We start from the raw sequence: 27,125 nt of genomic DNA, 5'->3' as shown, positions 1-27,125 counted from the left end.
ATACATGTATTTATAAATATTTATAATACATGCATATATATAAATATTTATAAATACTTATAATATATACATACTATATATAAAAATATAAATATTTATAATACATATATGTAAATATTTATAAATTTTTTACAAATATTATACATTTATTAAAAGTCCATTTTGTTAAAATTATGATGCCAAATCATTTTCTGTCAGTAGCATTACATTGTGAACAACTTTGATCTAGCAAGAATCAAACAGAAAATGGGAAATACATACATAAATGTGTGTGTTATATAAATAAGTAATAAATATATTTTTAGCAAAAGAACTAAACAAATCCAGAAATTTTCTATTTTTTAAATGGAGTCTTTAAAATATTAATTTTAAAACCTAAATCCTTATTCATAAGATCATTGCAGTTTGTAAAATTTTGTACATAATTTTAATATTAATTATATTAATATAAATAAAATTTTGAAAAAATTGCTTATTTTAAAAAATATTTTCTTCTTCAACTTTTATCAATGTTATAATTAATGTTATAAGAAAAAGGTAAATACAAATGCATGTATAGTTAGATAAAATAGATAATAAATGTAAAATTCCAGTAAAAACTACTCAGATTTTTTTAATGAGTTTTCAAAATATTAAATGTACGATTTTGTTCTTATACTTAATTACCATAGTTACTATATGCCTGAAGAAAAATTATTTATGTAATGAACGATTTAAAGATAAGAAATTTAATGTGTGTGTTATTATGTGTGTAAAACTAATACACACATAAATTTGTCAAGTCATTCCTTTTTTTTTCTTTTTATATTATGCATAATGTTATATTATGCATAATGTAACAAATGTGTTACATCATAGAATATGCTTATGTTTCTACAGAGATATCAATGATTTTATTAGGTACCAAAGGTCGCGGCGACGTGAGAATGTGGAACGTATGAAACGATGATATTGCACAACGTTAAACGTATTTGCCTCACATCTTTTACAATGCTCCGTACGACAGTCAATCAAAGTGTTCGAAAATTCAGTGCTAACGTATCTCCCTTGATAAAATGCAATCGACTAGAAGGAAAAGTTGCTATTGTTACAGCATCCACAGAGGGGTAATGCGAATATTTTATACTTTTAATGTTTGAATGTTCTGCAATGTCAATATGTCAATGTTTATTCTAAAAAATTTCTTATTCTTTTTAATTCTGTAATATAGAAAACAATTATAAATTACGTATTGCGTGTTATAATTATAATTTTTAATTGTTTTTGAATGCTGTGCTTAGGTTATGATTTTAATCTTTACAGAATAGGTTTTTCCATAGCGAAACGTTTAGCGCAGGAAGGTGCCAAGGTGATGATTAGTAGCCGTAAGGAAGCGAACGTGAAGAGAGCTGTGGAAGAGCTTAAATCCGAGGGTTTGCAAGTCGCCGGTACCATCTGCCACGTAGCAAAGGCAGAGGACAGGAAAAATCTACTTGAAAAAGTAAGCGACATAACAAATCGTCACTTTCTTTGAGAGAAGTTTGTATTTTCATTTCTATAAGTTTTCTTCGTAGGCTATTGTCTAAATGTAATTGTGATTAGTGTACTTTGAAAGAAAAATAAGTTATAAAATTATGAAAAATTACAGACCAAATCTGATTTTGGAGGCTTGGATATCTTGGTGTCTAATGCAGCTGTTAATCCAGTAGTCGGTCCAGTGTTGGATCAAACTGAAAAAGTATGGGATAAGATTTTTGATATCAATGTCAAATCTACATTCTTGCTGATGAAAGAGTCTTTGCCGCTTCTTAAATGTGGCAAATCACCTTCTATTATCATTGTAACATCAATTGCTGGTTATCAGCCCTTTAATGTAAGTTTGATTAATTATATATAGAATACTATTTATATTTTTCTTATACTGGATAAAAAATCACCCCTATAATTAAGAATCTTTTACTTTTTTTATCTATTTTATAGGTTGTAAAGTGTTAGATTAATTAAATTAACACTATTGTAAGAAAGAATCTTGTTAAATGTTATTTGTGTAACTATAACTATATTAATTAGAAAAATTTTAATAAAAAAAACTATAGCAAATTTGAATTAGTGAAAATTTATACACAACAATATACCAGAATCAAAAATGCTTTGGCTTTAATTTCTAATTTTTTTGTCTGTTAAACATTATTATAGGAAAATAATATCATTATCAACGTTTTTTCAGTTATTGGGTGTATATTCGATTAGTAAAACTACTTTACTGGGTCTGATTAAAGCTACTGTAAAAGATCTTTCACATGATGGGATCCGTATAAATGGCATCGCACCAGGAATAATAAAGACCAAATTTGCAAAAGCGGTATATTTTCTTATAATTATTTTCAAGTTACATAATCTTGTCAAAGTTATGTCGAAAGAATCTCTCATATATGAACAATATTATGTTTTCAGCTTTATGAGTCGGAAGAAGCACACGAACTTGCCAAAGCAAATACTAGCATGGGAAGACTTGGAGTGCCAGATGAAGTTGCGGGCGTAGCTGCATTTCTAGCAAGCAATGATGCTGCTTACATCACTGGTGAAACTATAATAGTAGCTGGTGGAACAAACGCGAGGCTTTAAATCATTTTACAATATATAACATACTTTTTTATATTATTTTTTATATACTTGTATGCATAAATAATGCTGGGAAATTTTTTATGGTATTGTTTGTAAAAGATTGTATATATCTGTAGGTTTTATTAATTTCTGGTACACTGGTTATATTAATAAATGTAAAGAAATTGGGTAAAAAATATGCAAGAACTTGCACTTGTAAAAAATGAAAAACATTAATGGTAAAATACATATTAATGCAGTTACATGTCATATTTATAAAATATTTTCATATTTATATGATATTTAAATATAAATATTATAAATGTTTATTAAACTATTGTTATAACTAACACTTCGATCTAGCTTTTCATTTATTTTATGACTTTTATATTAATTTCAAATTTTGAGAGCACAGATTTTCATGTATTTATTAATTTGTAATTTTTTATTATAAATACTTTCTAAATCTTTTATATAATACTGTCTGGGAATGAACTTTGTTTTTTTTAGTTATGTCACTGTAGGTAATAAATGACTGATATAATATAAAAAAATGTATGTTTGAGGTCACAAATGTAGGGCGTTTTTTAATCCATTGATTGATCAATTGCATTATGCGCAAATGTAATTTTTACAGAAGTTGCATTTGTGCATAATGTGATTGATCAATCGATAAATTTAAAAAAACATGCTCATATTGAGATATACGAATACGAATTTCAAGTTCCATCCTGCATTATCATGATTTGGAGTTTACATAACGATTTTCGCACCACGCGCGCATAACTAGCTTCGTTCACAATTTAATAATTTAATTCCGAATTGTGATGAAGGGCCGCATAACGCCAAAGTCGAGTTTGTGTCGTCGTCATACGTGTGTCGTCACAGCCGAACTGGGACGAAGTGGACGAACATCGCCGTGACGACAACACGGTCCGATGACGACAGTGGCCGTCGTCTGACGTCGCGTTTGACGTGATCACGCGGGGCGCGCGATCGATTCGTTCGATTCGAGCTCTCGAGCCGCCCGCAGCGCACGGCAACAGCAGCGGCGACACCGTTAAGTTAAGCGCTGCGACCAGTGCGACCGCGATTTCCGCGCTCGCTTTTATTTACCCCTTCGCGCGCGCGCACACACATGTATATACGCACACATACGCGCACGAGAGACGCTGGCTGGACACGCTCTCGCTCTCGCTCTCCCCCTCCCTCGGGTGATAAACATGGCTGTCGTGCTTTGTGATGATTATCAGCGCGAATTTGTGTGGCCAAGTGTCGCGCCGAGTGACCGCGAGTAATATGGATGAGGAACGCTAGTCTCGGAGACCCAGGTAACAACGACGCCGAGCATTCTGTCCACCTCCCCGCCCCTTCCGCCCCTCCGTCACTCGCCGTCGTTGGACGAAATCCGCGGAGATTGTCGCCCGACGACGATGGCTGTGACGTGCTGTGTTTGTGTATGAGACTCGCTTGTTATCGCTCCCCCATTCACGCAACCCACGGCCTATATCACAAACGTTTCCTATTTCTCGTCCTCCTTCTCCCCCCCTTCGCTCCTGCGAAGGTGAGTGAACCTGCTGCTGCTGTTGTTGTTGCTGTTGCTGCTCCTGCTCCTGCTCCTGCTCCTGCTCCTGCTCTTGCTCTTGCTCTTGCTCTTGTTCCTGCTCTTGCTCTTGTTCCTGCTCCTCGCACGTCACGTACCGCTGACTGCACGACCCGTCACGCGTTATTTGCGCTACCACTCGCACACAATCTCCTGGCACCCTGGTCGGATTATGACCAGGGCCGTGCATGTCTCACGACATCGATCCCGCGATTGCAGTGATCCTCGCGAACTCCCTTTTCTCTCGTTGCGATCGGGTAGCGATACCTCTCGGGGATCTCTTCCGTCGCCGTGCAATGCATTATCGATACGTCAATCTTCCCGTTGCTCAGCTCTGGAAGCCTGGTGCCCCACGCGCCTTCGCGCGCTATTTGCACATACTCCAGTGCCAAGCTGCTTTTAAACCAAGCAAGCACAGTTTATACATTCAAATTGGAGTTGGAGCAAATTTAGCGAATTTAAGCACCTCGAGTGTTTACAATGTCAGTACTTAACATGTTTTCTATAACAGCTAGAATTTGCCTGAACTGAAATTTTCTACTTATATAAACATGAATTTTATGTTTGTGATTTAAATTAAAAATGCTCGAGCAAACACACAGTTTACAAATGAAGATAAATATTTAGTAGTAATGTATAATACTGTCTGTGTCAAAATGCACTAATAGGTATAGTTGTTTACATCTTATTAAAAAATTAAGGAATATACATATATGAACAGTTATTTTAATTAAAAGATACATGCAAGGAACTAAATGAGACATATCAAACCTGTCTTTTTTTTTAGCTGAACTTTTCGCATAATTTATCTTTCCTCCTTTTCTTTTTTTTTATTCAAGAGAAAAAGGAAAGCTAAATTGTATAAGAAGTTGAACTATAAAAAAAAGACAATTTATCGTGCATAGATTATTTTTTGATTATATTTCGAGCAAACTAAATTTAGCAAAAAATCTTATGTATCAAAATTGCTTATATAAATAATATGTATTACTAATATGTACTGCTTCATACACACATTGTTTTGTTTCAGGCTGACGTCTGGGTGAGCAATGAATGTACTTCGTATTTTGACACCGTGTGTGTTACAACGCAGACGTATAAGGAGCATAGATAATACTGATAAAAGGGACTCCTGGTTCATGAGAAGACAGCTTGGAGATGCCTCTCACATGACACATAGAATGGGTGCTTCTGCATCTTCAAGCATCACCAGCGTAGGTGGAGATTCAGTCCAAGCAGCGAGACTCTCGGCATCAAGTAGCCCGGAACAACATGGCATTGCAGTTAGGTACATTATCAATATTTTATACAATTTTCAATATTTGTACTTTATATTGCTTAGCCTTTAAATTTTCGAGTAAGGGAAAAACGTTTAGAATCTTTTTTTTATATATGCATATATTTGCTTTAACCAATAACTGTCTAAATGTATTATTACAAGTAAGAATTGTAGAAAAGTAGTGAGTATACAAAATAATATACTGTGCTTTAGATTATATATAAATAGATAAATAATGATTCAAAGATGAGAATTATAGATTTGATCGCACATCAAACTTTCTATAGTTGTTTATTCATGTATAGAGAGAAAAAGAAGAAGATGACAGGATTTGCAACGCTACGCAAGAAATTTATTAGGAGACGCCGCTCCTCCAAAGCGTGTGATCATGGTAGAATTATTAGAGACCTGGTGTCCACATGGAGTCACTTAGAGGCAACCGCTCTGCTAGAAGAATATGAAGCGTTAGCTGCGTTGAAAGATCTTCATGTTCAGGCTGAATTAGCTAGACCACCGGCTGCTACTTTTAAGCAAGATCTGTCGATGTTATATGATTACAAACATTGCTCTGATGTGGATCTTGTATATAGAGGAGCGTGTTTTCCCGTTCATAGAGCTGTGCTTTCCGCCAGATGCCCCTACTTTAGGGATTTGCTGGCTGGTTGTCCCGGTATATATCTAACAATAGTTTTACACTCTTATTTTTATGGATCAATAAAATTTCTTTATAGCAATTTTCCCTTCACAATATGAAAATTAATACTGTTAGACACTGTTATATTATATCATTCACAATACATGTATACTTTATTAAACATTGCAGGATATGGTGCTAGAATATGTTTGGAGTTGAGGACTCCGCATCTCGAGGTACAGATGTTCTCTGCGTTATTACGATATCTTTATACTGGTGATATTTGTCCGCACGATGCGACTTTGGAGGCGAACCTACTTCGGCGACTCGGAGAAGAGTTTGGGACTCCAAATCCACTGGAGCATGATCTCAGATATTTGCTGGATACCGGCGATTACGCGGATGCCGCTCTTGTATTCACGTCGGACAGTGATTATCAAAGACCGGATAGTGGAAGTTCGGAGTACGGATTTCGTCCTAAATTAGAGCTGCCATGTCACAAAGCGATACTTTCCGCGAGATCTCCTTTCTTCAGAAATTTAATACAAAGACGGACTAGATCGGGCGAGGATCACACGGAACGGGCACTTCACATACCTACTAGAATAGTGTTGGACGAGAGTGTAATACCTAAGCGATATGCTAGAGTATTGCTACACGCTGTGTATCTAGATACTGTTGACTTATCATTAATACTGAGAGGAAGCGGTTGTGGAAATAGCGCTGGCAGTTTGGGAGAGGTAAGTCTTAGCATAGAAACATTTCATATATTAATGTTAGTCAGTTTTATATTAATACTTTTACTTAAATTTATAGGTACAAGCCCTGACACATACGGGCCGAATGCGACCAAGTCCATTAGAAGAAGCGATGGAATTGTATCAGATTGGGCGGTTTCTCGAGCTTGATATATTATCGCAAGGTTGCGAGGATCTTATTTTAGAATATCTTACCTTGGAATCGCTACCAACTGTTCTCAGGTAAATTCGATTACTGGCAGACCTTTTACAAATATTGGAAATTAGATTGTTACTAAAAAATTATGTGTTATATGCAGATGGGGCAGTCAACCTCATGGATCAGCATGGGTGCACAGACAAGCGTTACATTATTTAAGAGAGGAATTTCAGCCGATTGCTTCGTCCTCGATTCTCCATCAGTTGGATCACGCCCACTTAGCGAATGTTTTACAGAGCCATTTTTTACAAGCGAGTGAACTTGAAGTGCTGCAGGCAGTGCTCAAGTGGGGCGAACACGAATTAGTACGTCGAATGGAGGATCGGGAACCTAATTTGCTTAGCCATACTGTGCATTCCGTGACGAGAAAGGGTATTAAGAAAAGGGATCTCAGCGACATCGAATTACGGGAGATATTGAGCGAACTTTTGCCACTTGTTAGAATAGACCACATATTACCGCCGAATAGCGAAGCATTAACACAAGTATATTTTCCATAAAATATTATTTTAAATTAGTTGAAAGTATGTATATCTCTCGCTAATATTTTGTATGTTAATAATTTAGGCTATTAGGAGAGGACTGGTTTCAACTCCACCAAGTCACATGATAGGAGATGAAAGAGATAATTTGAGGGTGAACGCTTGGATAAGAGGCGGAAAGAAAAATGGATTTTTTGTGAGGCCAAGACTGTTCATGCCGTACTACGAAGAAATCAAGGTAATAATAGTACATAGTTTACAAAGTTTGAAACCCATTGATTGATAGAATACACTAACGAATATATTATATTTTCTATAGTCTTTGGTGGAAGAACAGATGATTCAAGAAGCTGATCTAGTGAGATTACGAAGACCACGATACGTAGCGGATATACCAGATGCACTGTATATGGTTGAGGAAAAACCAAGAGCTATGGGTACCGCTGGCGTTGATGTTCTTGCAGCTGCATTTCCAGGTGATATTAAGTTTTTACATGTTTTCTAAAAATATAAAAACGCTATTATAAACTTTGATATTAGCTATTATATATATCTGACAATTCGACATAAAAATATAGACACAGCTGTAATAAGAAAGTGAGATTGTATATTTCAATTCAATTATGTATTTGATATTGAATAGTGAATGGAAAGTCGTTAAAAGAGAAAATAATAAAATAGACTTAATTAATAAATTGATGTAGGATGATAAAAAATTTAATCTGGTTAATGGTGTTATAGTACCAGACTCTGCAACGATGGCCGCGATGCTGAAACGAGAGCAGAAATTGAAGCAATCGCCCAGTTGTCAACGAGCTATAAGTTTGCCGCTTTCTTCGCGACACGAAATTAATCGGCAAGTGCGATTGCGCGTTGTCAGGGAGTTCAACTTGCCCGATACCGTGGCCGATCTTCTGGAAGTAAGTACTTTCTGTATTATTGCTTGCTTTTAAATAATAGTTTGCAGTATATAATTTACATAATTTATAGCAATAACAATAGTAATAAAATATATATAACGACGGTGCATTTACATTACATTGGTAAATTTGGAGCAGGAAAAATCAATACGAAAACAGAATATACGAAACGTTGAGAGATTTCTGAACCGATTAAACCGTAATGCAGTAATTCTTTTATTAATCTCAAGTGCCGTGCGCGCAATCTGTAAATGTCGCGAATGAGTGCCATAAAACGATAGAAACCAGCATAATGTTCTGAAATATTCAAGAAAGATTTAAATGCTTTTGTACAAAGTTAAATTCATAGATAATTATTTTGCGAGTGATAAACTGTGAATAAAAGTCGATTATAAATGTTTCATTGTACATATTCTAAATTTTATTTATTAGTAGTCATGTATACATTGTCATAAAGCTCTACGTTATAATTTACAATATTTACACAAATGTTATTTATTTTTTTATTCTATATCTTTTTCTATTTTTCTTTGTTTCGTGAGTGAAACGTGAATTTATTATTATCAATAATACAAAGGTTTTTGAATGTGTGATAAATATATAAAAAGTGTGATAATATTTTCCATTAAAAAAAATAAAATTGGGGCTATAATATAAACCTTACGTGCATCATGTATACTATTTACACAACGACTATATCTTTACGATACGTCTTTAAAAATGCGCATTTAAATGTGTTATAAGTATTTTAAAAGTATCATTAAGAATATCAATCGCATTTTTAGTGTCATGACGTAAATTGCATTATTTGTGTTAATATTTTTATTATTAAATAGCCTTGATTCTTGACTGAATAAAATCAATCATTCTTGTTAGCTTTGGTCCTGTAATATTATCTAATATTGTCTTACCACCTAATATTATTTGAAAGCTTTTATCATATAATTTAAACGCATTTCATCTATCTACCTGTCAATGTATTTTCTTTTTCTTAATTTATTTTTGTATTAAAAAAATAAGATTTTTTCTTAAAGAGGAATAATTTTACGAATAAAATTTCACATTTAATCAATTGATGAGCCATCCCTTTCGATTGAACGTAGATAAAACGTGCAACAATTTTTGTTTATAATTATTATCGTCGATCCCACCTGCGAAAACGCAGTTCTCCGCCGTTTCGGTCTCCGTTTGTGAAACGGAACCACGGGCCGCTTGTATCACTTGCACCATCATTATGCACTGATTAAATTTGATGGGCGCGCATTGATTCAATTGCTCCATATTCAATTGCTCCATAAATTGGCTCTTGGGAAACGCGTTTGTATCTATACATAGCGATTTTAAGCTCTCGATGAAAGAGTCATAATAAAAGTCAATCATGTCGTCGAGATGATTGTCGAGCACCTCCTTCCGGGCGCTCGATATGAGGAAAAATATGAGATCGTTGACACCATAGTTGTAGATGGTCAATTGGAAGTCCACAATTTTCATATTGATCAGCTTGCCCGACTCGTCGTATTTGAACATCATATTATTCACCCAGAAATCGTGATGCACCAGTGTCGCCCACGGTTCTTTCGGCGCCTCGTTGCATGTAAATCCGTATTTGATTGTCTTCTCGATTCTGTCCAGATAAGCTTCCGCTTCTTTTATATTTTTGTAATCGTTATGCGCCTTCTGTACCATATCCAGGGTCCCTTTCTTTGCGGCGTCGTTTATGTTGAATTCTAACATGGGTAGCATCGTTTTCTTGAAGAACTCGGGTTTCTTGAGCTTCAGGCCGATCGTTATGGCGTGTAGCTTGGCTAAATGGCTGATCGCAAAATCCATGTGTATCTTGTCCAGACCTAAAATGCGGTCTTGCGTTGTATAATTGTGATTCTTCAGATTTTCTAAGACGATGGCTGCCTGCTCGTCGAAACGCTGCGGGTCTTGCAATCCTAATCTGCCGCCTAAAAATTGCGGCACGATGACGCTCATGGCTTCCCGGGGGATCCCGCTTTCGTTTTGTAATTTCAAAAATTCTGGTGCTATTTTGCTATAAAATTCCAATTCCTTCTTGAACGTCAGCGGGCTGTCGAACAAATCTAGCAAGTACGCCGATTTCGGTGGTAGTTTGACAACCACGTTTAAAGTTCTTTTCTTGTCATTCTGTTCCGCGCTGATATTGACAGCCAATATGATGCTACCAAAGTTTTCTCCCGGATCTGTTAGATGCTTCCATTCCACGTCGTGTATTCGAAAATTGGGGCCATACGTTTGCATCAACAGCGCGTCCAGATTTTTAACAGGAAGCAAGTCGAGTGATGTATGCGTTTTCCTAACAGGAAAAGATATCAAAGAATTATTATTTCAGAGAAACTAAAACGTATATATTATATATAATTATATAAATTATATGGAACTATTATGAAATAAGTAGTAATTGACATACATTGTATTTACTACGTAGAATTTCTTGGAAGCTGGGGTTAAGTCTTCTTTTATATAGATTGGATTGCTTAGTCGCCAATCTCGTATATCTCGGGGCTCTTAAGCTGTAAAACAAATTTCTTTTTAAATTAAAAAAATTTTAGAAATAATTAAGATGTATGGTACTGTTATTTATTTTGATCAATCTCGATTTAATTTATGAAAATACTGTAATTTTTTATTATTGTATTATTGTATTACTAAAACTCTTTAATCAAACACCTTGGATTTAGTTAAATGTTTTTACGTAATAACAAAATTACAATTAAAATATAAAATTGCAATCAAGCAAATTGTAGTTATAAACAAGAATTGATTGTAGAAATTTCACTGAAAGAAACGAAGCGTTAATATGTCCGGCGAATTTAGATTCTCATTTAATAGCTAATTAATTTAAACGTATCGCAAATATTCGTTAATAATAGAATTTGTATCTTCAACAAACGATAGAATTAATGTTCCCACGGCAACAACTAAACAATTTCGGGAAAGAGGCACGTGTCACACGGCTTATGGTTATTGTGAATTTAATATTAATCTATATTTACTCAAAATGTAAACTGAAATAATACAATGGTCATTTCAATTCGAATTAATGCTGCGTTGTAAATTTGTATCAAAAGATATTTTCAATAGAACTTACTTTCGATCGTAGTTTAATAATGATTTTAAATCAACTCTCTTTCGAAGTTTCGCGTCTAACACTTTTTACTACGTAACTTTCTCTTTCCACATGGCTTCTTCCACATTTTAATAAGAAAATTACAGATTTATTAAAGAACACTTTTAAATAAGTAATTTTTCAGCGCTTGTTACAAAATGTGTGATCCTATGAAAAATTATTAATACAAATTTTGAGTTTATAAATTGAAAAATTGAATATTCTGAGAGCAATTCTAATTTTTGGAATTTTTTGACAATTATATTTTTTGTTTGATATTTTATTTATTCAGTAAATTATATTGATCGTAAAGAAATTGTGCAGCTTACTTACAGCTTTGTGCAGCTTTAACGTTATTGTACGCGTAAATATCTTTGTTTGCACTAATCTTTTTTTAAAAAAAATAGTCTTATCTTTACTCAGCCGAGTTTGCGCTTTATCTCTTCGATATAAAGACGTGCATTTAATTTTTACTTCCGTTCGTTCGCGTATGTGTTCTAGCATTAACTGTCATTAGGTTGTGAAGCGTCGCTATTTTATATATCGTAGTAGGGAGAGAAGGCTGTTGATTAGGCTCCTCGCTCCGACTATGACTCGTTCATGCAAATTCATATCGCGGATAAGCCAATCGTTTTCCTTATCGTTTATAAACACACAAACTGCACTTCGAAATGCAAACGCCAGCGGGGAAACGGATCATAACGGTTTGATTTTTACGAACAGTGACATGACGATCAATGTCCAGAAAGCAGAACGCGCACGTCGTTATTTTCCACTTACATGGATGCAAGTACATCGACAGAAACTCAATTGAGCCTTTCTGGCTGGATTAATCGCGGCCGAAGAGCGCGCAACCTATTTATAGTGCACTCGTGACACGACAAACTTTGAGTGTTAAGATAAATGTTGCAGAAACGATGTCAACGAGTTCGCGGTGAATAAATTATCCCTAAAGTGCGTAAACTTTTTTAGAATTAGCAACTGCAACTTTGTTAATGTCACACTGCCTGCACGCGACGTTGAAATTCTCTTAAGGCCGCGCCGTTTATCGCATAGACGCCGGTAATGCTTAATTTTTTGCACTTTTTTTCAACACAATTAACGAATATCGCGAACGTTGAAAGATAATAAGTCATCCAAGACTTTTATAGCTCGTCCGTATTGAGACATTTAATTAACTCGATGCCCTGTATAATTGCTCGAGTGACTTCGTGACTGCGACGACACACTTACGGACGTGAGCCAACGTTACGCGACGTTTTATTTCTGGCAATAGCACAAATTTATTTTCGGAAATTGTTACGAATAAAGATTTACCTCTGAATTTTATCGTTCAGTAGCAAAGGTGCCGTAATATCATATTTTTATTAATATTTTACTACTTTGGTACCAAAAGTGGCATAATAAAATATTTTTATTAATATTTTATTATGCCACTTTTGATATCGAAGTAATAAAATACTACTCTAAAGATTTTTCAAAAGTATAATATTAATACATTGCAGTAGACGGTATATGTCAAAATTTTGATTTATTAAGGAAGAAAAAAATAATTAAGTACTTAAATAACATGAGTAACGAATATGTATTTATTAATGACGTATATTTATGCCGTTCGTATTGGGATGTATAATTAATTTTATATGTTATTAAGTACTAATACATGGATGTTATTTTTTAAAAGTATAATATTAGTATGTTGCAGTATATAAATGTCAAAATTTTATCCAATTAGGAGGAAAAGATAGAACAAAGTATTTAAAAAACGTGATAAAATATATTTATTAATAAATATATTTTATAAATATTTGTTAATAAATATACATATATTTAGATCGTGCACATCGAGATGTATAAATAATTTCATAATTATTCGTTATGTGCGACGTTAAAAGTGACGCATATTACTCAGTTTTTTTTATTTTATCCTTTCCAGAATATATCTATTATATCTGATCAATATTGAAGGTAGTGAAAAAATTTGAGCGTGTCAAAGATCACTCGGGATATCCATGACCTATATCCCTTTATTCTCGAGGATCCATCAATTCAAAACGTATTTTTCAGATAATCATCAGCGGGATACTCTTCTTCGTTTTATTATTTGTATCAAAATAAATAATAAGCCGAGAATAAAAATCCGTTATTATAGGTAAATTCCCCTCGGCATTAAACTCTAATCGATTTAACAATAATTAATAAGTTACTGGAAGACATTCGCAATCTACGAGGAAATTGAATGAGACGCGAGCAAAAAAGATGGGGAAAACTTGAGGCAACGCGTGTCTTTTCTTTCTTTTTTTGTTGCACGTTATTATGTTGTAATCGGTCAATAATCACATAATTGTTTTAGTCGTGTTTGCTATGTTTATTTCTCGCTAATAGACTTAATCATATTTCCACGCGTATGCATCGTTAATGCGGAAGCTGTTCTGCTGTTAGATTAGAATCTTCCAGGTTCTCATCCCACGAAAGCCGCATTGACGGACGTTTGCTCCTGGATTCATAGTGTTATTAAACTTTACGCGGCTCTAGATTTCTCACACTTTCTTTCACTTTCGGGTTCTTCTACTGACACCGAGTTCTTAACGAAAATTGCACACGACATTTCAGCGACGTTTCAGCGTTCAACGATGCGAAATGTATCTTTACAACTCAAGTGATAAGTTGAATTAAAATTTCTAAAATCTTAATTAAAGCAAAATAATGGAACGTTATCTTCAAATATTAATCTTGACTTGTAAATGTAAATCTGATGCATATCTATACATATATTTTCCAGACTGGTAGCACTTTATGATTATCCTTCGTCAAGTGACAAGCGAAAATTGCACACGATTTTCTTTGAAGATAATTAACTTTTACAGAAAGCCACTAGTGGCGTTAATATACAGTGAATTTATAATGAATCTTACTCTCTAATCTCGTAGAATAAAACTCTAAAAGAGTGAAAGTATTAAAATTGTGCAATTATTCGAGTGATTTACTACTTTAATAAGAATTAAAAAAATCCTTATTCAATTCTATAGGAATGAATTTTAACTCTTATACATTAAAAGAATTTTTTTTTTTTTTTTAAGTGTATAAAAGTAGGTACTGATGTAGGTAGATTTCTAAGTAACACAACAAAAATTTATAGCAGCAACATTTCAGCAATCCTAGAAAATTTAGGTCTTATCAATTAAATTTTATAACAAGTATGACTGATCTTAACATGAATAGGCACTGCAGAAAAATTTCCTCCTTGAATTTCACAAACAGTTCAGATATAAATTCCGTCTCCGTTATTTAGATTGGTCAAGTGCCAAACATATGCGATATCATAATATTTGTTAACCATTTATCTACCTTAGTTAATCTTTTGTACAACCAAAATATTGTGGTTGTACTTGTAAGACCATTTTTTGAATGTAGAGTGGCAAATCACTTTAATAATTACGAGATTCAGAGAATGCTCAGAACTGCAAGATATTTAAAAAACAGATCCTTCGCTCTTTGAAAGTGAATATGACGAACTACACTGATTGTGAGAGAAATAACCAAACGTTTAGTTAGATAGTGATTAAATGCATTTTATAGTTATTGGTACCAAAAACTTAGTTACATTTCACAAACTTGGATTATTAATTGTATAAAAACAATTATTTGATTAAGGCTATAGATTGTTCCAAACGACTACATATTTAACAATTATAACTATAAAGTTCATTTGATTATATTTGAATTTACTATTTACTTAAACATTTGACCTGTTTCACCAAACATTTCTCTCAGTGTAATCTTCAAACGTCATTAAATAGAAACAAAAGGAACTTATCGGTGCCTTTTTGCGATCACTTACCTCTTCTGCTATCGCGTTAATCATTGCATCACCATTGTATACGTGCGTAAATGATTACGCATTCGAGATGACACAATCGTGACCGTACAACAATAAGCAGGTGTCGTGAATTAATTCAAATTGCAAAGAGGACTTGCATGCCAGACACGATCTCGGCAGCAGCTGCGCACACAGCGCAGTTTAATAGAGTTGAAAACTCGGAAGTACATTCATCGTCGATGCCATTGACAACACGGGGGGAGATTTTCCTTGTAAATCTTAAGACTGTATCGTAATTTCACGTGGGAAGAATTGATACGCCGACTCGCGTTCAATAGTTTTAAGGATTTTAGATTGAAATTTGTCGGTACAAGTGATTCCATTAGGAAACTCCTACGACTATGCCTGACGAATATTAAACCATTTATGTACGGCAGATTATTTAATCAGCATTACGACTCTTCAAGGTAGAAGTTATTTCTCGCGTTCAACGTGACGGCGCGTCATGCGAAACGATGATCCCGAAGCAAGAAAGCTCGTCGACGTTTTTCTTGCTCAAAAGCGATCGAAGCAGCGCGAGTAAATGGCGATTGAATTTTTTAACGTTGAATATGCCAGTCACATTTTAGGAAGTTTGAAACGGTGTTTCATATTAAAATTACATTTGCGGTCACCATTCATATACGCGCTTAGCCGTTCGCCAATTCTTATCGTCCAACTACAATTCTGCTCTTCTGGTATTCGTCAGTCTGCTCGATATCAATACCCTGATTAGATCGTATCACTGGCCTTCGCGCTGCGTAAACGAGTAGTCATATAGATTTTACCTCAAATAGATCTATTATCCGGGCAAAATGAACGGGAGAAATATCGGAATTTTCGCGACTGTTACGCAACTGTTTGTTTCAGGTTTGTATTTATTTGCCATTGACGATTTTCAACGAGTTTGACGCGAAAAGATTCAACTGCCATTAAAGACAAATTGTTTTTACTGGCAGTTAAATCTTTCGTCACGGTATGGAATCGCTGAAAAACACGCGCCAAGATTCTCTTTTGCTTAATCAGAATGACTGGGAGTTTTCGCTTGATACATTGTGTTAGAATAATTGTAATCCACGTCCGCTTCAAATTCGTCGCAAGCGCTTACCGCGCCAATTTTGCGTTATTAATTTAAGGCCCTGCGTCTGAATAAATGTAGAACAAAATTTTTTATTATATAATCGCGCGTTCGACCTACCGGTTAAGTTACGCACATTTTGCATACGTTGCTATTAATGAGTACATCATTTACCTTTAATACTGTTGGAGCGAGACGCGAGGGGCAGAGTCACCACGATATCATCGGCGTGACGTAGACGAAATGATAATACGTGCGTAACTCCGAACGGTCAGATGTCAAACTATTGTTTTTATTTAGCCTCTTTTCTTTTTTGTTTACTTTTTTTGCAAAGTCTGTCTTATGCACCTCGACGCGTGGGCTTTGCACGGCACTTTGACAGCGCAATTCGAGACTAACGTCGCGCGAGTAGGCTCTCGTCGCTGTTTGACTTTGCGCCTCTTATTCTCCCTCTTTTTCCGCGCTGGTGTTCGCATTATCTCCGTCTTCTAACGTCGAATTAGACATACTACGCGCGATAGAGAGAGACGACACAGCGAGCGCCAACAAAACTGAAATGATACGTGATGCGAGGTGCATGTTTTGTCTCAATGCAATGAGATGCAAAGTGCAAACGAGTCCTCGAGAGAGACATTCTTCTCCGCGAAACTGTGATTTTTCAATGCCAATGAGATTTTTCAATGCCAACAGTCGCATGTAGACTGCCTTACGAACTGCCTTAATCTGCAAAAGTAATTAGATTAATATAAATTTATGTTGTGAAAATTTTTTGTCAACATAAAGAATCGATCTTCAAATAATTGAGAGTCTTTTCTGCATCTTTCTTAAATATTAAAGAACAAACTTAATTCAATTTCTTGAGTAAAATAATATTTTGTTATTTTTAACTTTTATGTGTATCGAAAAACATTATTTTGATACAAAATATAGTTAAAAGAATAATTTCATCTAATCAACTCATTTTTGTTATTGAATTGCTACTTTCAAAGTAAGTAGCGTGCTCATTAACGTATGCACCTAGTAAATATTAAATTAAATTTTAATCAAATTTAACATTTATAATTAAATTGACGACATACTGAGCAGGAGCAATGGCGACCTATGCACTGAGAGAACTCGTTTGGTAAGATCAACTAACGTTTGATTGAATAAAGTGATTAAAGAAATTTTATACTTACTGGTATGAAAAACTTAATTACATTTAATGAAACTTTGTAATTGGTTGTATGAAAATAATTATTTGATTAAGGCTACCAATTGTTTGGTCAAAACAACTGTATTTTTAGTAATTGTAACTATAAAATTTATTTGATCACTATTTAACCAAATGTTAGTTGATTTTACCAAACATTTCTCTCGGTGTAGAAACGATTAAAAATAATTCAAGCTGAATATTTTATTCCATGAATTTAACAGCGTGGCCATTTTATTTTTTTTTAGCGAAAATAAAAACTTATCTTACATTTTTTTTATAAAAATGGAAATTTATTATTTCTTACTAAAAATAGAATTTTTGTCAATTTTTTTATTTTTATTATTATTATTATTATTATTTAAATAGGCTTTTGAAGTAATTTCAAGGTGACGGAACGAAAATACGGAACTTTGTGATGTATCATTTGAAACGCTGCGCGACGCTCGATATTGTAGTTACGCAACCCGCAAAAATTATCTCTTTCGTTATCGGCACATTATTTCGTAATAAAACTCAATTTACGATATTGCTACATTGTTTGTATTTATGCAACGTAAACGCCAACGGTGTAGCTGACTTTCGATATCGGGTAAATTAGCGAAAACCACGAACAGTATCGCGCTCGAGCGATGAGACGACATGCAATCGATACGTATACAAATAGAAAAAAAAAAACCATAGATACACCTACATATAAAGAACGAATGTACCGCGGTATGTTTTATTTGAATATTTTTTATTCATTATTGTTTTACTTTCCGTATTCGTGAAATGTTATGCCGACATGTTTTCGCGTCACAGTTTTATTATAATATAATAATAATTCAAATATTATCTTCGTCTAAAATGCAGTTTTTTTAATGGGTAGAAATTTTTTCTCTCTCGACGAGAGAGACACGTCACACTTTGATTTAGTTTGACACAGTGAAATGCGGCGGTTTTCCGAGTCTTTTTATTAATGGACGCGAACGATACGTACACGATATCCTGAAGGGCGTCTGTCTATTTACCAAAAATAATTTATCTTGGTGTCCCGCTTTAAACGCGGTTTGTAAACGGTGATAGATATACGTGTCGCACCGGGGTGACAAGCGGATGAATCATGAAACGACACTTGCGACTACTACCAATCGGATGAAACGCATGCAATCTCTGTCGCTGGTGCGGCATTATGCATGAATAAATGCAGAGACGTATTATCAAATACGTGCGGCGTATTGCATCACCGTGGCTTCGATGGTGAGGTGAACCACAACAGACGCATTGTAAATCTGAGTAATGTCCGAAACTGCTTCCGTCGACACCTCTCTGAAATAATCAAGAGAGAGAGAGAGTTACATAATAATTTTAAATTTAATCTTAAATCGCAGAGAAAATTGTTGCATGCATTTTTTTCTCGCTGTAACAATTATAAACGGAGTAATAATAAATAATAAAATTATTTAGAATTTTGTATATAAAATAATTAAAAAAAAAAAAGAGTTCGACGCAAGCGCGTGAAAGAAGAGAAATAAAATTCAATTGAATCATTTGATCTGTTTCTGTAGCGAATATCAAATAAATTATTGAACGCGTTTCATAATGCAGGCAGAGCGCACGCTCTTTTTACATGCACGCGTTTACGCGATTACGAAATGTTACAGACGGTTTAAAATTATGCACGTTAATACCGTCGCGCGTACGTGTTCGTCGGTACAACGTATTATCGTCGTGCGCGATGACATAACGTTTCTAACGAGTCAAAACAACATTACGCGTATACGTACCAAGAAAACTTTGGTGATCGTTTGAAACAATTCCGTATACCTATATCACTTAGATGACGCGAAATTAAAAAGCAATCTCATCATCCTGCAATTTACAGCGCGTGTCGCGTTGTTTATTGTTTTTCTCAAGCGACTCAGGCGTGCGAGATCGATAAGGAAAATAGAGTTCACCGATTGAATGATCGGTCTGTTCAATAATTAGTTCTTATTATCGCTTCGCTTACGTCTTTGTAATCTTAGAATCAATATCCATTGAAACTCGGTCTCCTCCTGGAAATCGTAAAATAACATTTTATGTACCTATCGGGAAATAATATTTTAACTGTCGAGATTGAATTGTGAAAGGTAAAGCTTCAGCAGAAGTTATTAAAAATATTCTTCCTATTTAAATATTGTAACATTAATTTCTTCGAAGAGTACGCGGTTTTACGTGTCATTACTTAGATTGCGGTTAGATCTCTCTCGGATTTCTAGAGTTAATCACTCCTAATTGGCAATATGCAACACGATCTTCATAAACTCCGTGCCAATAGCGTATCTATCGGTATTTATGGGCTTTGTTTAACATAGTTCGATGCCTTACGATAAGGTTGTTGTTTAACACGTAAACATTATTCTAGATAATATCGCGGAAGTTCCCTTGTGTAGCATAACAGTTTGATATCATCGCTCGCTATTTTGATTCATGCGACGAGACGCGTAGTAATGATGTAATACTTTCCGGGTTAGAAAAGCTTCTACGAGTGATATAACAGTTTAATACTTTCCGGATTAGAAATGTAATCTGGGTGACATGTTGGATGGCCGAAAACGCGGCGAAGAAGGAAAAGGAAAAAAAGGGACGTAGAAGCCACGTGTAATTGCACGGAAAGATTGCTTTGTCATTCCCCGGACACGAGATTTGTAGGCGTGTAATTTTGCGAGTCGTTCGGATATATGTGTGTGTGGGAAGAGAAGGAAGAAAGGCTTAAGGACATTTCTCAAAACGTTAAGAAAATTATGAAAAGATTACGGATTGTTTTATATTAATATTTGAACGTAGTAGAAAAAATTTGGTGGCGTTTTTTTATCTGAATAAAAAATTATTTTAATAAGAAGTAGATGTGTTATAATGAAAATATAATTAATAATGAAATAATGAAAGAAGAAATGATGAAAACATCTGAATTTTTTTATTTAAGTACTTTAAATATTCAAGATGATTTATGTAAAGTTTCATTGCGATGCAGAGATCAGTTTGGTAGAATAAACAAAATTTACTTATTTATTTACAAATTAACTAAAAAATTATAATAAAATTTTTTATAAATTATCTTGAATATTTAAAGTACTTTCACAAAAAAATAAGATTTTTTTGACGTTGTAAAGAATAATTAATTTTTTATAACAAACACAGTAAATAAATTATAAAAGTATGTTATTAAATAAATGTATAATCTTATTCATACAACTTTCATACGTATGTAGTTTATTTGAAGTGTTAATATTAAACACATTTCCAAACTTTATTTACAGGGACTATATTAAGGTTAAAGATATATTTGATATATCTTTAACCTTTAACAGTTACATGGAATCAAAATGATCCCAACTGACTTTGAACGATTGTCACACCCAAACTACCGATTGTTTTAAGTAAAAAGAAATTACTGAACATTTTTCAAATAGTGTAAACAGTGAATTAATTTTTTGTTACGTTAAATTTTAAATTAAATATATAATAAAATTATTATGAACAATAAAAAACGTAAAATATGATTTCTTCACTTAAAAGTCTTAACTTTTTAGATCTTTAATACAAAAAAAAAAAATGTTTAGTATATACTCTTCACAGATATAACACTTCAAGAAAAAATCAATGTACGTTTCGAAAAAAGGTATTCATTTTGAGGTAATTTTGGAAAAAATGAAGTAATGCGTTCCAAACGGCATCTGGTCTAAGTTCCCTCGCATAGAGGGAACTTACAATTAGAACTGCCAATGCATGGTGAACAAAAGTTCAGTATTAAAATAATAACGTAGAGAAAATTTAAGCACCCCACTTGCGTTGGGGTCACACAGACCTCCAGCGATCGTTAAGGGTTAATGGGATGTTCAGGCAGGACCTGAGAAAACGGATTACCGCGCGTGTGAAATAATCGCGCGTGTTGACGCTCGCTAATTTGCGATGGCCGCATAACGTATGCAAGCCGTATCGCTCCCCGTTCGCTGCATTAATGCGTCTTCGTTCCAGGCAGCGCGTGCGGCACACACGTCAATTAGGTCACGGCTCGCGTTCTATTTCGGTAGGCAGGCAGGAGAGGTAGGAAGGACCCTCAACCTCGCCCCGGAGGACGCGCGCGTAGATCCGTTCCTGTGAATTCGTTTTGTAGAGCCCTCATTCTCCCTCACTCTCACCTCTCTCTCTCTCTCTCTCTCTGCTTTCCGCCCTCTCTGGAGAATTGCGACGCAATCGAGACTCTAATTCTCGCTCATTTATACCATCTATTTACGCCATCGCAGCCTCAGGCTCTATCCAAGTCCCCCCCTCCCCGATTAATATTCACCAACGCGATACCGTCGATGTCCCACAAACCATCCCTCTCTCTCCCCCTCTTCCGCTCCCCTCCCTCCTCCACCTTCCTCCTCTCCCTCCCTCCCCCGCCTAATCGCGGGGTCTTTCCCCTTCTGTATTATTCCGAGCTTTTAATGCATCTTTCATCTAGCGGACAGCGCGCGATAAATTGCCGGCGTATCGATTTCAGAACACAGCGTCTTACAGTATGAAAGAGCAAAACGAGCAGAGGATGACAGATATAGAGGACATTGACTCGCCGGGCATGGGTATTCGTGTGAGAACTACCGCCCCGGTGTGTTACGGGAGGAACATGACATTTCCTCGGCCGACTTCGTCTTACGCACATAGACACGAACTTCCAGCTATAGTGACCGAGGGAGAGAGCTGCAGACTTCTTGCCGAGGTAAGGGACGACGCGCTTATGTATCGCCGTATTCGTATATCACCTCGGCGCGGGGGCGGGCTCTGAAATTCTGCTGTATTTAGGCTGCGTTCGGGGAGGGCGCTGCCAGCGCGGTTCCGTCATTCCACCTTTATCGGTCATTAGACCGATAAGCGAGGATAAAATGACGCAGTTGCGCTAATAGCACATTCCGCGAACGCAGCTTTAGAGTTCGCGCCCTCCCCGCACTCCGATAGTCTCGATTAGAGAGCTACTCGATTCTCTCTGTCGCCTCTCGGTGCTGGCGATCTGGGTTGAGAAACAGCAAATTGCCGGGCCGGTAATTGTTCAATTCCGAACTCTCCCGCTTCTAAGCAATCGAGCGATTCTCAGACCGCGATTACGAAATCGTTTTCCCCTCACCTTTGCACGCAGCGCAGCGGCGCGAATGTCTTTGTCTCTTACTCTCTCTTGGTTTTTTTTCTTTTTTTTTCCTTTTACATCGTTAATCGTATCGCTGCTTCGCGATCGCGGTATCTCGCGCTCGCGATTAGCCTTTACCATTTCCGCGAGAAACGAATTATTACGTAAACGGGGCCCCCCTCCCTCTCTTTCGTTCGCAGCAGCAAGAGGGCAATTCCTGCAGCGACGGCCAGCTGTCGGGCGTGATGCCGGACGTAGCGATGGCGACGGCCTCCTTCGGCGCTCTGCATTTAATCGAGGAGCAGGAACTGGAATTGGATCTCGGTGACGGGGCGTCGCACCTCTTGCCGCACGTCTCTCCGTCGGGCGGCGGCGGCGGCGGAGCCATCGAGCCATCGGTTGCTCACCGGTCGTCGCTTCCTCATCAGCATCAAAGGCACTTCTCCGGCCCGCCGCCCCCACCCTACGTGTATCATCGTGCTGGCACTGCCTTACCGAGGTTTATTTGAAATTTATATACGATATGTGGATGGAGCGAACAACGTGGCAACTACTGACGATCCCCTTTTGCGTCCCCTCTTCTCTCTATCTCTCTCTTTCTCTTTCTCCCCCTTTCGCCCCTTATTATTACATAGCCGGCTCTTTTCTCTCTCTTTCTCTCTCGCTCTTTCTCTCTATCGTAGCGTGTATCGATCAAACCTTGTTATTGCGGGTACAAATTTATTACAAGGATAATTGTATGTACATTTTTATTTAAAGCAAGCTTAAAAGAAGAAGGGTAGAAAGTACTTGGTTTAAGAGTATCCGTAATCTTATCGGATCCGGAAGTTACACCCTGTGAGCAAACAAAACGAAAAAAAAACCTTGATGCTTATCGAGTACGATGCGAACGTGTATGGAGTATACGGAGGTTTCACACCGTACAATCTATATATAAATATAAATAAATAAATATATATATAAATAAATAAAAATATAAATATGAATATATAAATGTAATGATTAAGTGCAATCGTGTATGAGAAGAAATTGCGATTGTGATTTATACATATAAAAGAAAATGTAATCGTGATATGTGCATGTGGGTGTACTTATGTGTATGCGTGCGCGTATGCGTGTGTACGTGGGGGAACATAATGCGTATGTGTTCGCGGTTCCGGCTCCGAAGTGTCAAGTGACTGCTAGCAGAAGAAAGTCTCCGGATGAAAAAGGGGGACAAAAAAAAAGATGAAAAGATAAAAAGGAAACGAAGAAGAAACAATGTACGGGATAATGAATAAATCGCGCCTTGTCACCATCCTTATTACTCCACATAATAATTATTACAGGAAAGTGAAAGTGCCGCGTATTCCTCGTGCATTTTGTCTCTTCTCGCGTAGAGAAAGCGTAGCGATGTAAGATGCGAACGGCGAACGTCGTCGTCGTCGTTGTCGTTGTCGTCGTCGTCAGCGGCGGAGGCGGAGGTGGCGGAGGCGGCTGCTCACGCGAGCGGAGCTGCGAAGCGCTTGATGACATTTTGCCATGCTAAACTTTTTAATTTTTCCTCTCTTCTAGGGCAGTTTCGATGTATGACGGGCTATAGTAAGGCTGTAAGTACACAAGAGAAATCCAATCGATAAAACATATATCGCGCGCTTAGAGATGACGTCCGGGGCGCCTCGGGTCGTAAAAAGCGTGCGTGACGTTCACGATATTTAATGGGTTAATTAATTATCGCTAAGTGCCCGGGCGCATGAGAATTTTCTAAGAAAAAGTTTTCCATGAATTTAAATGTAACGCTCCCCGCCGGCCTTGCTCCGCCGCGTCTTCGTAATATATCCACAAACAGGGTACGTATTACATACAGGGTGACCCAGAAGTCATGTTTGAACGTCAGTCGACGGAGTCCAAAAAAAAAAAAAAGAAAAAAGAATAAACGGCGCTCTCTAATTCCAGAGAATTTTATTTATCTATTTGTTTTTTCGAATTGAAAATGCGCGATTGAAGTTCTCGGCGAACTTCCAAGTTCGAGGGATGCAAATGTATAACGTGATTAGAGACGCGCGAATCATGGTTTTGTTTTACGCCGAATTGAATCTCATTTCTTTGTTCAAATTCGAATCGAAGCGAATCGTTGGAATATAACTTTCTATTAATAATTTAATTGTTGCGTTGAATTTTATTATATGGATAATAAAAAAAAAATTTATAGAAAAATAATGTGTTGGTTATACACGATATAAATTCGTTTTAAATGTATGATTTTATAAGATTGTTAATGTGTGTAATTTGCATTTGAAATTCTCAGATTCGAAATTTTTGAATCACAGAGATGCTGAAACAATCGAGAACGAACAATGGCGACGTGTAATTAAAGCGTTGCTAATTCGTCTTTAGAAAAAGAAAACCGATCGACCACGTCGGTCAATGATGAATTTGCAACGAAGTTAGTTTCTGGGTTACCGTGCGTATTTTGTTCCGCAAAAGTCGTAAAATGTCAGACTTTATTTCAATACTTCCGTGCAATACAACACTGGTAATAAAACGGTGGAAAACTAGTCACTTTCACTTTCGTTGTGGCAACAACGATCAGGCGGGAATTAATCTAAGCGTACAGATTAATATCGACAGGTAGTAATTATTCCTTATTTAATATGGCTCCTCGGTGCGTTGACATGGGATGTAATTATTATTAAGATACTCGATTATAGAGTTCGTATATTCAAAGAATTCCTTTACCGTCCTTACGTTAAGTATTTGAAATTATTATTTCCTGCGTATATACATATACAAACCGTTCACGTAACTCTTTATCGATTGTATAATATATGCGTTTTCGTTATATACTTTCTTAGAGGACGTCTCGTCCTAGAAAGGAATGAAATTCGGCGTTGTTATTACCGCTGACGTAAATTGTGATATTATTCGAGGGAATTATTGAGTTCCGATCATTGTGGTTTATGAATGAATTTTACTTGCAGACTTGAATTCAGAAGGATGTATTGATTATGTAAAATATATCGTTATAACTGTACGCGATTCACGTAAGCTATAAATACCGGTCGTCTGCTTTGTAAAGCGTATCACTCGCATTTACTATCTTGCGAATCGTAAAATTAATTGAGTCTGTATCTGAGACACGACGTGTTAGATCGTGAATCCACGACGATGTCGAGTTGGATATCAGGAGCCGACGGTGGTTCGTGAATCCACGATCGATTGACGGAGTTATAATTTAAATAAAGCAACTAGACCAACTTTTAAGACCAGAATAAAAGAATAGTTATCACGTAGATAGATTAATACTGTATAGACTGAAGTATATCGCGAGAGTAGTATTTTGACATTCGTATAGTTCGTGCGTCGCGCATCAAAAAAAAAAGAAAGAAAAAAAGAAAAAAGGAAGAAAGAAAAAGCGATTTAGGTTCTTCCATTCAGGTATTCACTTCCTTTCCTTCCCCTCGAAATTGTTGATTTTTGTAAGCTGTCACGAGGTGTTGATTACGTTTCGCTGAAAAATAAAATTTTCGGGCAGTTTATCTTTTTTATGGCTCACACGATAGATATGGCTCGCTAAGATATATTTAAAAATAAAGTTTAATAAATATTTCAGAATGGAAAAAAAAACAAGTCGCAATGTGTGTTATTTCTCTCCGCTTCCCGGCGCAATTCACGGTCGGTTTACGTAAGTATCCGTCATAAAGTAACCGTCGCGAGATTTATCCCCGTGTCCAACTCGTCTTTTTAAGGCCAAATAATAAACGCGTTACATTAAGCGGGCGCGATTTTTAGCAAAATAATACCAGAGAACCGCGAAAGGTACATCATTGCGGATGCTCGGGGAATGTCAGAACTTTCCCGCGCCATTACTCATACCGAATTTATGTAAAAGCGTCGTACATACTCGGAGCGGGTGGCGGAGGAATATCGCCCGGCAAAATCCAGCCTCACCATGTTCGCTCTTGACGTCACGCCGCGCTTACGCGCGTACAACAGATCGACGGGCTACACCGCATAATTCAGCATGTAAAGTCGGCAATGACTTGTGTCGTTCGAGTGAAAATTCTTGTCGCCCTCGTATTTTCACCGTTGCGCAAAAATAACTCGTCGCGAGGTGCTTATCGCGTAAGTCCAGCGTTTAACACCAGCGAACAATTTACTGTGAATAATAAGCAGCTGGAAAATAAACAGGTGGCGATTCTAATCTCTTCACGTCCAATTTAAATTTTTCTAATAATATTATACTCCGCGATGGATATCACATTGTGAAATAACGGTATCCGTTCCGAGCAAAA

At 36.2% G+C, this 27,125-nt stretch overlaps 3 protein-coding genes across 7 annotated transcripts; 2 read left to right on the top strand and 1 right to left on the bottom strand.

Annotated features, from left to right (window-relative positions):
• The first annotated feature begins 858 nt into the window (after positions 1-858).
• Positions 859-2,853, top strand: LOC105200887 (dehydrogenase/reductase SDR family member 4). The gene is made up of 5 exons (XM_011168678.3): positions 859-1,106; positions 1,303-1,480; positions 1,628-1,852; positions 2,207-2,341; positions 2,434-2,853. The coding sequence occupies exons 1-5, from the start codon at positions 946-948 to the stop codon at positions 2,602-2,604; spliced, it is 870 nt and encodes a 289-aa protein (XP_011166980.1). The 5' UTR covers positions 859-945; the 3' UTR covers positions 2,605-2,853.
• Positions 2,854-3,758: 905 nt separating this feature from the next.
• Positions 3,759-26,457, top strand: LOC105200889 (BTB/POZ domain-containing protein 7). Of its 3 annotated transcripts, none has more exons than XM_011168688.3 (11): positions 3,759-3,914; positions 5,217-5,474; positions 5,771-6,135; positions 6,289-6,839; positions 6,916-7,079; positions 7,157-7,541; positions 7,624-7,776; positions 7,858-8,014; positions 8,280-8,458; positions 22,234-22,449; positions 23,052-26,457. In XM_011168688.3, exons 2-11 carry the CDS (start codon positions 5,236-5,238, stop codon positions 23,358-23,360), a joined length of 2,718 nt encoding a protein of 905 aa, XP_011166990.1. In that variant the 5' UTR covers positions 3,759-3,914; positions 5,217-5,235; the 3' UTR covers positions 23,361-26,457. The 3 variants fall into 3 exon arrangements, with proteins under 3 accessions (XP_011166990.1, XP_011166989.1, XP_011166987.1); XM_011168687.3 differs by having other exon boundaries at positions 5,753-6,135; positions 23,055-26,457; XM_011168685.3 differs by having other exon boundaries at positions 5,753-6,135.
• On the bottom strand, positions 8,855-17,232 carry LOC105200888. Of its 3 annotated transcripts, XM_039452844.1 has the most exons (4): positions 11,925-12,344; positions 11,574-11,759; positions 10,893-10,995; positions 8,855-10,778 (listed from the first exon to the last, which is right to left on the bottom strand). In XM_039452844.1, coding segments are annotated over exons 3-4 (1,254 nt in total). In that variant the 5' UTR covers positions 10,895-10,995; positions 11,574-11,759; positions 11,925-12,344; the 3' UTR covers positions 8,855-9,526. The 3 variants fall into 3 exon arrangements, with proteins under 3 accessions (XP_039308778.1, XP_011166981.2, XP_011166985.2); XM_011168679.3 differs by lacking the exons at positions 11,574-11,759; positions 11,925-12,344 and adding an exon at positions 16,703-17,232; XM_011168683.3 differs by lacking the exon at positions 11,574-11,759.
• Positions 26,458-27,125: the final 668 nt, after the last annotated feature.

This window comes from Solenopsis invicta, chromosome 8, assembly GCF_016802725.1.
Source record: "Solenopsis invicta isolate M01_SB chromosome 8, UNIL_Sinv_3.0, whole genome shotgun sequence".
Lineage (NCBI taxonomy): Eukaryota > Metazoa > Arthropoda > Insecta > Hymenoptera > Formicidae > Solenopsis > Solenopsis invicta.
This window is presented reverse-complemented; position numbering and strand designations above follow the sequence as displayed.